The sequence below is a fragment of the Lynx rufus genome, unplaced genomic scaffold (assembly GCF_022079265.1).
Source record: "Lynx rufus isolate CCGP_SWC_20201006 ecotype Redwood Valley unplaced genomic scaffold, mLynRuf1.p SCAF_24, whole genome shotgun sequence".
NCBI classification, from domain to species: domain Eukaryota; kingdom Metazoa; phylum Chordata; class Mammalia; order Carnivora; family Felidae; genus Lynx; species Lynx rufus.
In genome coordinates, this window is record NW_025814839.1 from 8262903 (window position 1) to 8273729 (window position 10827).

At 54.9% G+C, this 10827-nt stretch overlaps 1 protein-coding gene across 1 annotated transcript; it reads right to left on the bottom strand.

Annotated features, from left to right (window-relative positions):
* Positions 1-5399: 5399 nt before the first annotated feature.
* On the bottom strand, positions 5400-5675 carry HRK (harakiri, BCL2 interacting protein). The gene has a single exon (XM_047088142.1). The coding sequence runs from the start codon at positions 5673-5675 to the stop codon at positions 5400-5402; it is 276 nt and encodes a 91-aa protein (XP_046944098.1).
* Positions 5676-10827: the final 5152 nt, after the last annotated feature.

Consider the following 10827-nt stretch of genomic DNA (forward strand, 5'->3'; position numbering starts at 1 on the left):
AGCCCTTCCCTACCTCTCAGACTGCTTCCCCAAGTTCATATGGCATTAGCCACACTACTCGGGTTTTGTTTCTTCCTCAAACACACCGTGCAAAGTCTCCCTTCCCGGGCCACTGGACTTGCTGTTCTCTCCCCAGAACACCTTTCTTGCAGGCCTTCACATGGCTGGCTCCTTCTTGTTGTTCCAGTCACTGGTCCCCTGGCTCCTTCTGAAAGTGGCCATCCCTAACCACGGCAGGTAAGGAGTCCCCTGGGCTCTCTATTACATGACCTTCCTGTAACACCATCAGAGTCCTTGGCACTTTCTGAAATTATCTGTGTGAGATTGCATAATCCAAAAATGGCCACATTATCTCCAGTCCCACATGCTATTCTAGAACCTTGCCACTCCCCCGTGGGGTGGTGTCTAAGTCCACTCCCCTTGAATATGGGCTGGCTTGTGACTTACTTCTAACTTAAGTGACTTCTGAAGTTGGGTCAGAAAAAGGCAAAGCAGCTTCTCCTGGGTCCCCTGGAAACTCGCTCTTGGAGCTCTGAGTCACCAGGTCAGAATCCAACCACCGTGAGGCTCCCAGGCTCTGGAAAAGCCCAGGCCACAAAGGAGGCGCAGCGAAGATCCCCACTACCTCCTCCCCATGCCCACCGTGATTCCAGCCCCCAACCGGCCTGGAGCTGGTCGCCCCTGCTATGCCGTCTCCGAATCCCTAACCCACAGGATGTATAAGCATAGTCAGACAATTGTTTCAAGCCACTGAGCTTTGGAGTCATTAGTTACACAGCAATAATAACCAAAACAATCTTTCTGTCATCTAACTTATCATCTGTCTCTTCCCCCTAAAGGGCCGGGACTTCTTTGTCTGTGTCCTCCCTGTGTCCACCACGCCCTTCAGACAGTAGGTACCCAGTAACGAATTGTTGAGTAAGTGATAGCGGCTGAATTTGGGAATACCTACCTTGAATAGTTTCGGGTTGATTCATTTATTCATCACACAGCTATCGTATGCCTACTATGTGACAAGCAAGTCATGGACTGTGGGGCATGCCATTGTTCCCATGAAATCCTATCACACGTCACACTGGGGATGACCAGAGGGGAAAGAGAAGCCCCCGCTATGCCCCCTCCCTACCCCCAGTGTAGGTCTGAAAAGCCGACTGTCAAAAGCCAGAAACTGCCAAATCCACCCTGCCCACCTCTGGGGGTGTATTTAATTATCCCGGGGTACGGCTGTTTTTACACGACAGCTCAGCCACTTGTGCCCTGGCCTGTCTCTAGGCAAGCGGGTGACTCCAGACAGGGACCATGTGGTGGGAAGGCTGCCAAGGTCCTGCACATCTGGCCCCTTCCCGGGGGGTACCTCCCCAACAGCTGTCTCCTTCCCTATGGGTTGCTCCCTCCCCTGGCCTAGGCTTTCAGGCTCTAGAAGTAATCCTGGCAGGGGTGCAGCGGCTGGGTGGGAGGCTGCAGGGAGGCGCCTCCAGGTTTAACCACTTAGTCCCCAAAGTACCTGCCAAGAACCAGTTAGCACGTCCGTCTGGCAGGCCAGGCTGTCATTAATTCATTCAAGCAGGCTGCTCCGGGCCCATTATCTTCCTTGTCCCCAACCGTGTTGGCTCTTGGGCCTGCGGAGTCCTCTTTTCCCCTTCTTCTTCATCCCAAGGCAAGGGTCTGCCCACCTTTGGCCCCTTCTCCCAGCCAGACTCTCCAGCTGCTTTCTCTCTCCCTCCCTGCCCCCTCCCAGGGCACAGTTCTGCCTCCCTCCCCTCCTCCACCAGCCAGTGCTCACCAGAAAGCATCTTTTGTTCTCTCTGGAACCTTTTGCAGTGACTGCTTCAATCACACCCATCTCCCCTTGGCCTCCTCAGCCTCCAAGGAGACTCCCCTGAGGCTCTCAGAGAAAGGGAATCTGGCTAGCGCAGGAATTCACGACTCTTCACCCCCCTCTGCTTTCGGCCAGTGTCTTCTCCCCTGCACCCCCAAGTCATCTGGGCTGGGCGGGGTTGAGGCCGGGGCACTGTGTGCTCAGAGACAGAAACCCAATTCCATTTCTGATGTTGCCACCAACCCTTTGGGACTCAGTGAACCCTCTCTGCCTCAGTTTCCCCTTTGAAATCATCAGAATGGCATGACCCATTTCATAACGGCCTCTGATGCGTGAACTAAGTGCCAGGCGCTGCCTCGGGTACTGTAAATGGATGATCCCCCCCATCAGCCTCCTCAACAACTCGAGAAGAGACACAGCTCCGGTTTACAGATAAAGGCTCAGAAAGGTTATGATTCTTGCCCAAGGTCACAGTGCCAGCAAGTTCCTGGGCCGGGACTTCAGTCCAGGCCCATCCGGTCCCTAAACCCATGCTCTTTACCGTTGTACTATCCTGGCCTATCTGGCTCTGAGTCCCCGAGAGGGCATGTAGGGATGGTGGGGAATTGCCAGCAACTGCCAACAATAGAAAGTGATCTCTTTGGGGAAAGAAAGGTATTGAATGCACAATCATAAGCATGACAGATTACCTTTATATCTACTTCTCATGCCTCTGGCACTGTTCTAGAACCCTCTGTAGGTGAATTCATTTTACCCTCTTGACAACACCTTTGCCACCAAGGACTATCATGGTCCCCATTTTACACATGGGGAAAACTGAGTCTGGGGTGTTTGTTTGTTTATTTAATGATGGCGTCTGAGAAAAGTACGGCCCCGCTCACAGCAGCAGCTCAAAATAAGCTTGTTGACATTGTTGTCTTGCATATAGCCAAGGTCACCCTTAACGCCTAAAAGAAGGGCCTGCCCCACAGGGCTGACTCAGGCCTCCCTGAAATTCCTAAGTCATCCCGTGAGCATTCCCACTTTCCCTCTCGGGTAGGAAGAGCGGAGAGGACCACAGACAGAACTCAACAAATTGTCTTTCTCCAGTGGATTGTCTTTCACTTCTTCCCAACTTGCCGGAGAGGCCTGGAAAAGACGGGTGTCCCCCCAGGTAAGCCAAAGGCACACCGAAGGCCCGAGCGAGCTGCAGGCTGGTAGGCGGCGGGGCCGGGAACGCGAGTTCCTCGGACAGGGGGACGGAGGCTGGGAGCCCACGCCTGGCGAACCCCAGGACACGAGCGCTGGTGTCCCGACGGAGGGAGGCGCGGCGCCCCGGGGAAGCCCACGGCATTCTGGGGTCAGGGCAGGCGAGGAGGGAGAACTCGGGAGGGTGTGGCTGCCGGGGAGGCCGGGCGGGACTCAGGAGGGGAAAGAAGAACCCAGGGGTGATCTGGAGTCGAGAAGCGGCCCGGAACTCTGGGGCAGAAGCGAAGGGAGGAGGGGGCAATACATCCTACACCGGCAATTATCTGCCGCCGCCGCGAAGCTCCCGTCGGGCCCCCTCCCCCGCTGCGTGGACCCGGGTCTCCCAGCTCCAACCCCCGCCCCCTGTTCGCGGCCTGGGCGCACAGGGGCGCACTCCGTCCTCACCGCGCGCCCTCTCGGAGGTCTCCCGCCACCTCCCGGGGCCGCCTCCACCGCGGGCCCCGGGAGCACCCCCAGCCCCGACGCGCGCACGGCCCGTTCTCCGCCCCCCACCCCGGGGTGGGCGCTCAGCAGCCCGCACCGCCCCGTCCTGGGAAGGGAGCGCTCTCCCAGCCCCGCCTGGACCCCAAGACCGTGGGAAGCCGCGTCCCAGTCCTCTGACTGGGTTCCTCTTGCTCGCATCTTCCTTCTAATTCACATCCCCACTATCTTGCAATTTGTTTTGCGAGCCGTTTCTCTTTTTCTCCGGCTCCCTCATCTTTCTATCCTGGTCTCGCCGCCCGCTTTTTATTTCCCTCTCCTTCCGCTTTCTGTCTGCCCTTGCGTAAATTCCACGCTTTGGGCTTCGCGCCTCCCGCTCGACTCCCTTTTTCTGCCCCACCCCCATCCCACGCGCCCCGTCCAGAAGGTGGCTCCTGCCCCTGGGATTCGACCTGCCCCGGATGGGACCTCCAGGGGCCGGGCAGAGAGCGTCCCGAAGCACGCACCTCTCTTCGCCAGCGCCAGGGCTGCGCCGGCCCACGCGACATCTGTCGCCCGCGCTCCCGGCTCACACCCTGCGCACCCCCGCAGCTCCCCTGGCGCTGTCACCCCCCCACGCTCCGGCTGCCGCCTCTCTCCGCGGGCGCCGCGCCAGCTTCCCAGGGTGTCGGCGCACGGCGGGGCTCGGCCAGGACTCGGCCAGGGCCGAGCGCTCGGCATCTGTGGGGTCGTGGCACCCGGGGCCGCCGGCTTTCTCAGCTTCGACCTTCACCTTCCAGCCCTAGACCCACCTATGGTGGGCTCGGGCTGATTTTCTCTCCTTCCCCATTCTCTGCAGTTCTGCTCTGTTCCAGAATCTGAGAAGACAGTCCCTTACACGGCTGCTCCCCTAGGCGCACAGCTGGTGCTCAGTAAGTCCCCAACCCCAAGGGCCTAGGGCACAGAAGATGCTCAGTGCCTTTCTCCCACTGGTAGCGAACACACTGGGCGTTCAATACTCCCCACGCCCACCAGCACGCAGTGCCTAGCATACCGCAAGCCTTCGAACATTCCCCCCCCTAAACATTTTAGGGCCTAGCACCCAGAAGGAGCTCAATAAATGCTCTTCTAGTAAGGTTTCCCCTTGGGGTTTCCCTAACAGCCTCAGATCCCAGCCCACTTTGGGGGCACCTCCTGCTTGGTCTCAGCTCCAACCTTCTGGTGAAGCGGAGGCCCGGTTCCTTCAACGGGACACCTCGCTGCAGAAGGAGTGAAAAAGTTGGCAAAGCAGAGGAAAACTGCAAAGTGCGCGGGCCGCAGGGGAAAGACAGCTCCAGCGGAAACCTGGAGGGGGAGGCAGTCCAGAGAGGCGCTCCCGGCGCCAGAGAACGAGGAACAGAAACGAGGGAAGTGCCACTTAAGAGGGTTTGGAGACAGTGGCGACTTAGGAGCAGCAGACGGCTTGGAAGAGGACGGGAGACCTGCCCTGAACCCGCGATAGGTTAGAATTCTTTGGCGTAGCTTGCAACTACGCACTCCTAGCAAGCACACTTTTTGCTTGCATTGTGTGTTTACTTGCGGCGCCGGTGGGCATTACGGGGCCGGGGGGGGGGGGCAAAGTCCTCCCAAAGCCATCCCACTGGAGAGAGTGGCAAGATGCGCTTAAGGAGTCGAGAGAGGAGGACAGGAATAGCTGAGCTGACACTTGGAAGGAGAGATGGGAGCTGGAGGCGAGGGGGGTGGCGATCCTGGCGCGAGAAGGGAGCAGAGGAAGAAAGGGATGGGAAGGGAAGAAAGCAAACTTGTCGCTCTCCCGCTCCCGGCCTGCCCTGCGTGACCAGTCTCCAGCCACCGCGCCCTGGCGCTCGCTCGCGTACCTGTTGCTCTCTCCGGCTGGGTCTCGGCTCCGGCCCCACCAAGAAGCCCCGCGTTCCTACAAGTTCCGCCTGCCGAGCAGCCAGGCCGCCAGCGCCGCCACCTGCGCGGCCGCGCACAGCCAGGGCCAGTAGGTGGGGAGCGCGCCGGGCGCCGGCGCCCTCCGGCTCCGCGCGCGGCGCCGCCACATGGTGCGCTGGTGCAGCTCGTCGCCGAGCGCCTTGAGCCGAGCGGCCGTGAGCTGCGCGGCGGACGAGCGCAGACCCAGGCGGCCCGCGCTGCAGGCGCACACGGCCGGGGGGCCGCGGCCGCGGTGCAGGGGGCACGGGCACATGACCGCTCGCCTCTCTCCCTCCCCGCGCTCGGGCCGCCCCTCGCCTCCGCTCCCTCCGGCCTCTGCGCCTGCCTCCGCCGCGCTGCAGCCGCCGGGGGCCTCCCCTGGACACCAAGTTTCTCCTTGTGTTGTGCGTTTGTTGTGCTGACGGCGCTATTATTAATTAAAGTGTCACATGGTGGAGGGGGGCGGGGAGGGCGCGGGGAGGGGGGTTACATCATCCGGCCCCCGGGGGGGGGGGGCTGCAGGCAGAAGAAACCGAGAGGTAACTTTTAACCCTAGCGGCGCCGGCAGCGAGAGGGCGCGCGTTTGGGAGAGGAGGAGCGCGGCGCGCGGGGACGCGGCGAGGCCCCCGCCGGGGAGGTCTCGGGCTTGGGGGGTCGCGTGGGGCCCCGCGGAGGCGGAGAGCGCGAGCGAAGGCCTTCTCCTTCCCTTTCTCCTGAATAAAGCTCCGGTTCCGATTTGGCGAGGGAAGCAGGCTGGTTTGCCGTTTTGGATGGAGCTGGTATCGAATCCGGCTGCATTATTCAAAAAATATTCCGAGGCTATTGTTTTGTTTTGGGGAGGTGGGTTGATTCAAAAATCTCCTGAGAGAGCCAGATGCGACCTAACTTGCCCACTTTCAGGTCTGACTCGGCACCTATAGGCTTCGGATTTGAATACACCCAACACACGCCCCACCCCGCTCTGAGCTTCCCGGCCAGACCCTTAAGCGCCCCCACCGCCTCTAGAGCGCTTGATGGAGGTGGGGGGGGGGGGTGAGAGGGGTCGATCCTTAGCCCCGGAGGGGCGCAGAGGCGCGCATTCGCGACGCACCGCACCCGAAAAGACCCTCGCAAAGGGCTTTCTAGAAGGTAACTTTTTTTTGTCTGCTTCCTTGTGAATATTGTTTTCCTGCCGGGGCTCCAGTTTCTAGCGGCGATCCCGATTTAATGGGCAGTGGAGACACAGACCCTCTGGGGCCGACGAGGGGGAGGGGCTCAGGAGCCTTTAGACCGGAGAGGCTGGAGTTGTCCCTGCTACTGAAGATATAGATGGGCGAGGGACACTCAGGATTTGGGGGGGAGATAATGAGTCCTTCTTAAATTTAATGGGATTCGGATAACTTTGGGATTCAGAAAACTGGAGGCGCCAGAGGCGTCTCCAAGCCGGCTCTCTGGAACCTGATGAAAAAACTTTGATTTTCTCCTTCCCTCGGGCAGAGTGTCGCCCAGGCCCAAGTCCTTGGGTCTTTTGGAAAAGATTCTCAAGACCATGAACACGTTTGGGTTTGCATTTATCACGAGGAGAGATTTCCCCTTGGCCTCCAGCACGGTCGGGGCTCAGATCCCAGCTCCGCGGTGTGATCTTGGCGGGCCCTGCCCTCGCCCAGTGCGTTTTGCTACACTTAGTAAGGACCGAAATTTACCTTCTGAGCGCCTTCTGTGCAGGTTACTGGGGTAAGGTCCCTGCCTGGCTGCCTAAAGTAAATCCCCTAACACTTCTGGGGTCGGAGGGGTGCTCTTACTGGCCTACTTTGCAGATGGAGAAACTGAGGCACGGGGAGTCAAGGCCTCTTGCCCAAGTTCACAGAGTTGGTGAAGAGTGAACCTGGATCTAAATTAGGACGGCATGCTGCAGGCTCTAAGCGCTCAACCATGGTTTTATACTGCCCCCTGTAATCTGGGAATAATAATACCTCCCTCCCAGGATTGGGGCAGAGATTAAATGAGAGAAATGTATGCCAAGCACCTGGCATGCAGTGGGCCCTGGATAAACCTTGGTTCCCTTTGCTCCTGGCCAGAACCACTTTCTCATTCTCTGGGGACTCACCTCCTTAATCCCCCCTAGTCTGTGCAGAGGGGACCTGATCCATTGCCCGGTGTAGCGTTCCAAGAATGAAGATACAGTGTCTATTTGAAAAGCCCTTTGGATTTAAACTGAACAATTCCCTCCCCCCCTTTTTAATCTGCACGCTTTTAACGGCTCACTTCATGGACATTAATTTTAATGGGACGATTATTACCCTGTTTGGAAGCCTGCCCCTCGAAATGCTAGGCTCGCAAGGTGGCGCTGGGTTGGGTCCCAGCCGCTTGGATGTTTTCTGTAGCAAAGAGAGTGCAGCCTTGGCCGTGGGGATGTGTCACTCAACAGAGGGAAAAGAGAAGGGTGATGGAGAGCGGGAGAAAAGAGAAGTCACACACACCCGGGCACTCCGCATCTGACAGTCCCTAATTTGTTCATGCTGGAGTTGTTTGGCCCCACCCCACCATTCGCCAGCCGGAGATCTTAGCCTTGAGATAAGGCTTTTCGGAGCCTCCGTTTTCCCCATCTGTAAAGTGGAAACAGTAATAGTACCTACCTTATAGAATTAAATAAGACCATACTGTAATGCCCTGAGCACTGTGTCCGGCATATTGTTAGCATCTAATAAATACAGGCTACTGGGGGTGCCTGGGCGGTTCAGTTTCTTGAGCTCAGCTCAGCAAGGTCTTGACCTTGCTCAAGACCTTGACCTGCTCAGCTCAGGTCTTGACCTCCAGGTCATGAGTTCAAGCCCCACGTCGGACTCCACGCTGGGCATGAAGCCTACTTAAGAAAAAATGTTGACTATTAATATTCTAAAGTAGATCTTGTAAGCTAAACAGTGTGCTTTGAAGAATGTTGGAGGGCCCACACCCTCAATGATACATGATTCCCCTATTGTGAGTTGGCTGTTCCATCGCTGATGTTAAGTGTTGTCCAGAAAAAGCAAAGCCTTGGGGAGAGTAAATAACACCCTCTTCACAGTTCAGTAAAAATGAGTTTTTAATTTTGATGTTTACTAAACACTTATATAGTGCTTCCTTTGTACGAGGCGCTGTTCTAAGTCCTTAGACCTGTTGACTCATTGAACCCTTCTAACAACCGTATGTCATAGGACGGGTCCTGTATTTTGGATGAACAAATGGAGGCAGGGTATTTAAAGAGCTTCTCCAAGGTCACATAGCTGTCTGTGCTCATTAGCATTATGCCACTACTGGGCACTTGGGACGAGAGAGAGAGAGAGAGAGAGGCTATTATGGGCTGAACTGTGTCTCCCCAAAATTCCTGTGTGGAAGCCCTAATCCTCAAGACCTCAGAATGATTCTATTAGGAGACAAGGTCTTTAAAGAGGTAATTAAGGTTAAATTAGGTCATAAGGATGGGGCCCTAATCCAATATGACTAGTGTCCTTTTATAAAAAGAGGGAGAGGGGCACCTGGGTGGCTCTGTTGGTTAAGCATCCAGCTCTTGATTTCAGCTCAGGTCGTGATCCCACAGTTCGTGAGATCGAGCCCTGGTCCATTTCCACAATAACAGCGCCGAGGCTGCTTGGGATTCTCTCTTCCTCTCTCTCTCTCTCTCTGTCTCTCTCTCTCTCTCTGTCCCTCCCCTGCTTGTGCTCTCTCTCTCTCTCAAAATAAATAAATAAACTTAAAAAAGAAAAAAAAAAAGACGGAGAGATACCAGGGGTGCAAAGGGGTGGCCATCTGCAAGCCGAGGAGAGAGGCTTCAAGAGAAATCACCCCTTCCAGCCCCTCGAGAGATTATTATCTGAGAAAATAAATGTCTGTGGTTTAAGCTACCCAGTGTGTAGCACTTTGTTGTGGCGGCCCTAGCAAATGAAGACAGAGACCACGAGAGGGAAAGAATGTCCCAAAAGGGAAGGTGGAAGCAGGTACTTACCAGACCGTGGCCACACATGTTCCCGGGTTCTTGCAAAGGACTGAATTCTAGGACTGCGTACACGCTCCCTTCTTCCTCGTCCTGTTGGAGACGTGTAAGGGAGGAGAGGTTTTAGGGATGATTTGAGAAATGCTTCATGAAATCCAGTTGACAAGGAACCGAGGAACCTTTCCCCGTCAGTTGCAAGGATGTGCCAGCTATCTCTCCTAAAGAAATAGGACAGATTTTTCTTGTCCATGAAGGTTTCCTACGGTGTCCCAGTGCTGAGAGCTGGGCTTAGCACACAATAGGTATTCAGTAAACATTCGTTGAAAGAGAGATTCAATGGATGAATGAATGATAGGCATCCTGATTTGTCTCTCTCTCAAAACGTACACGATATAGAATTGTCATCGATAACATACGAAAATGTCCTGCTCCACATCATTCCCTCACCTCCTACAGAAATCAATACTCAAGTGTTTTGAGCAGGAAGGGGAAGGGTATTTTTTTTTTTTTTTTTGATGAAAGCAATAATTACCTATCCTGGTGTTTGAGACTGAGTGAGCCTTACCTTATGGTGTTTTAATTCGTGTGGCTTGGTGAAGTGGTAAATGAATGAACAGCTGTTGCCTCCTCCAAACAGCTGTGTTTCCTGAAGCCATGTATTAATGCCAGGGCCAGATTCGATGCCAGGAGTCGGCTTGGTGAACAACGGAGTTCTTGAATCAAAGTCAGAGTTATAGCAGAGTGGCTTGACGCTCCGAGCCAGAGAGATCCGAGTTTGAACCCTAGCCTCACCATGCAATAGCTAGCTACCTTGGGCATATTGTTCACCTCTTTGAGCCTCCACTTTCCCGTCTGTAAAATAGGAATAAGCATAGTCTCTGCCTCATTGGGTTGCTGCGAGGATTGAAAGAGAGAATTATTGAGTGGTTAGCAAAGTGTTTGGCACTCAGTAAATATTAGTGATGGTCCTTGTTATTCTATCGGGAATATTAAGCATCCACTTAAGAAAAAGAACTGGGACCCTGTCCCAAACCCATTGGGAAAACAAGAGGATTCCGATTTCAGTGAGTCCAATATTCAATTACATTACAGTTATTCCCAGGAAAGTTCCCTCCACTTAATAGACCCAGAGCAGGACAGCTATCATCTCTCAAATTTATGCTATTTCACCCTCTGATACCTGAAAAGATGGGGTAACGCCTTCTCCAGGGATCTCCTAATTATTCATTTGCTACCTCTCCCTTAAGGATCTTTTTGTTGTAAGTAAAGAGGGAACAGCCACGGATGTCCACAGCAGGGGAGAAAAAAAAAAAACTAACCAGCCCATAATTATAGTCTCATCAATACTTTAAGTGTAAAGGGTAAACCTCACTTAAATAAAACCTAATGCCTTGATTACTGGAGTCACAAAAGATAGGGTTGATTAAAGCAGCATTCCTGCTGTGAAAATTCAGACATATTGTCCTTTGCTCAGGCA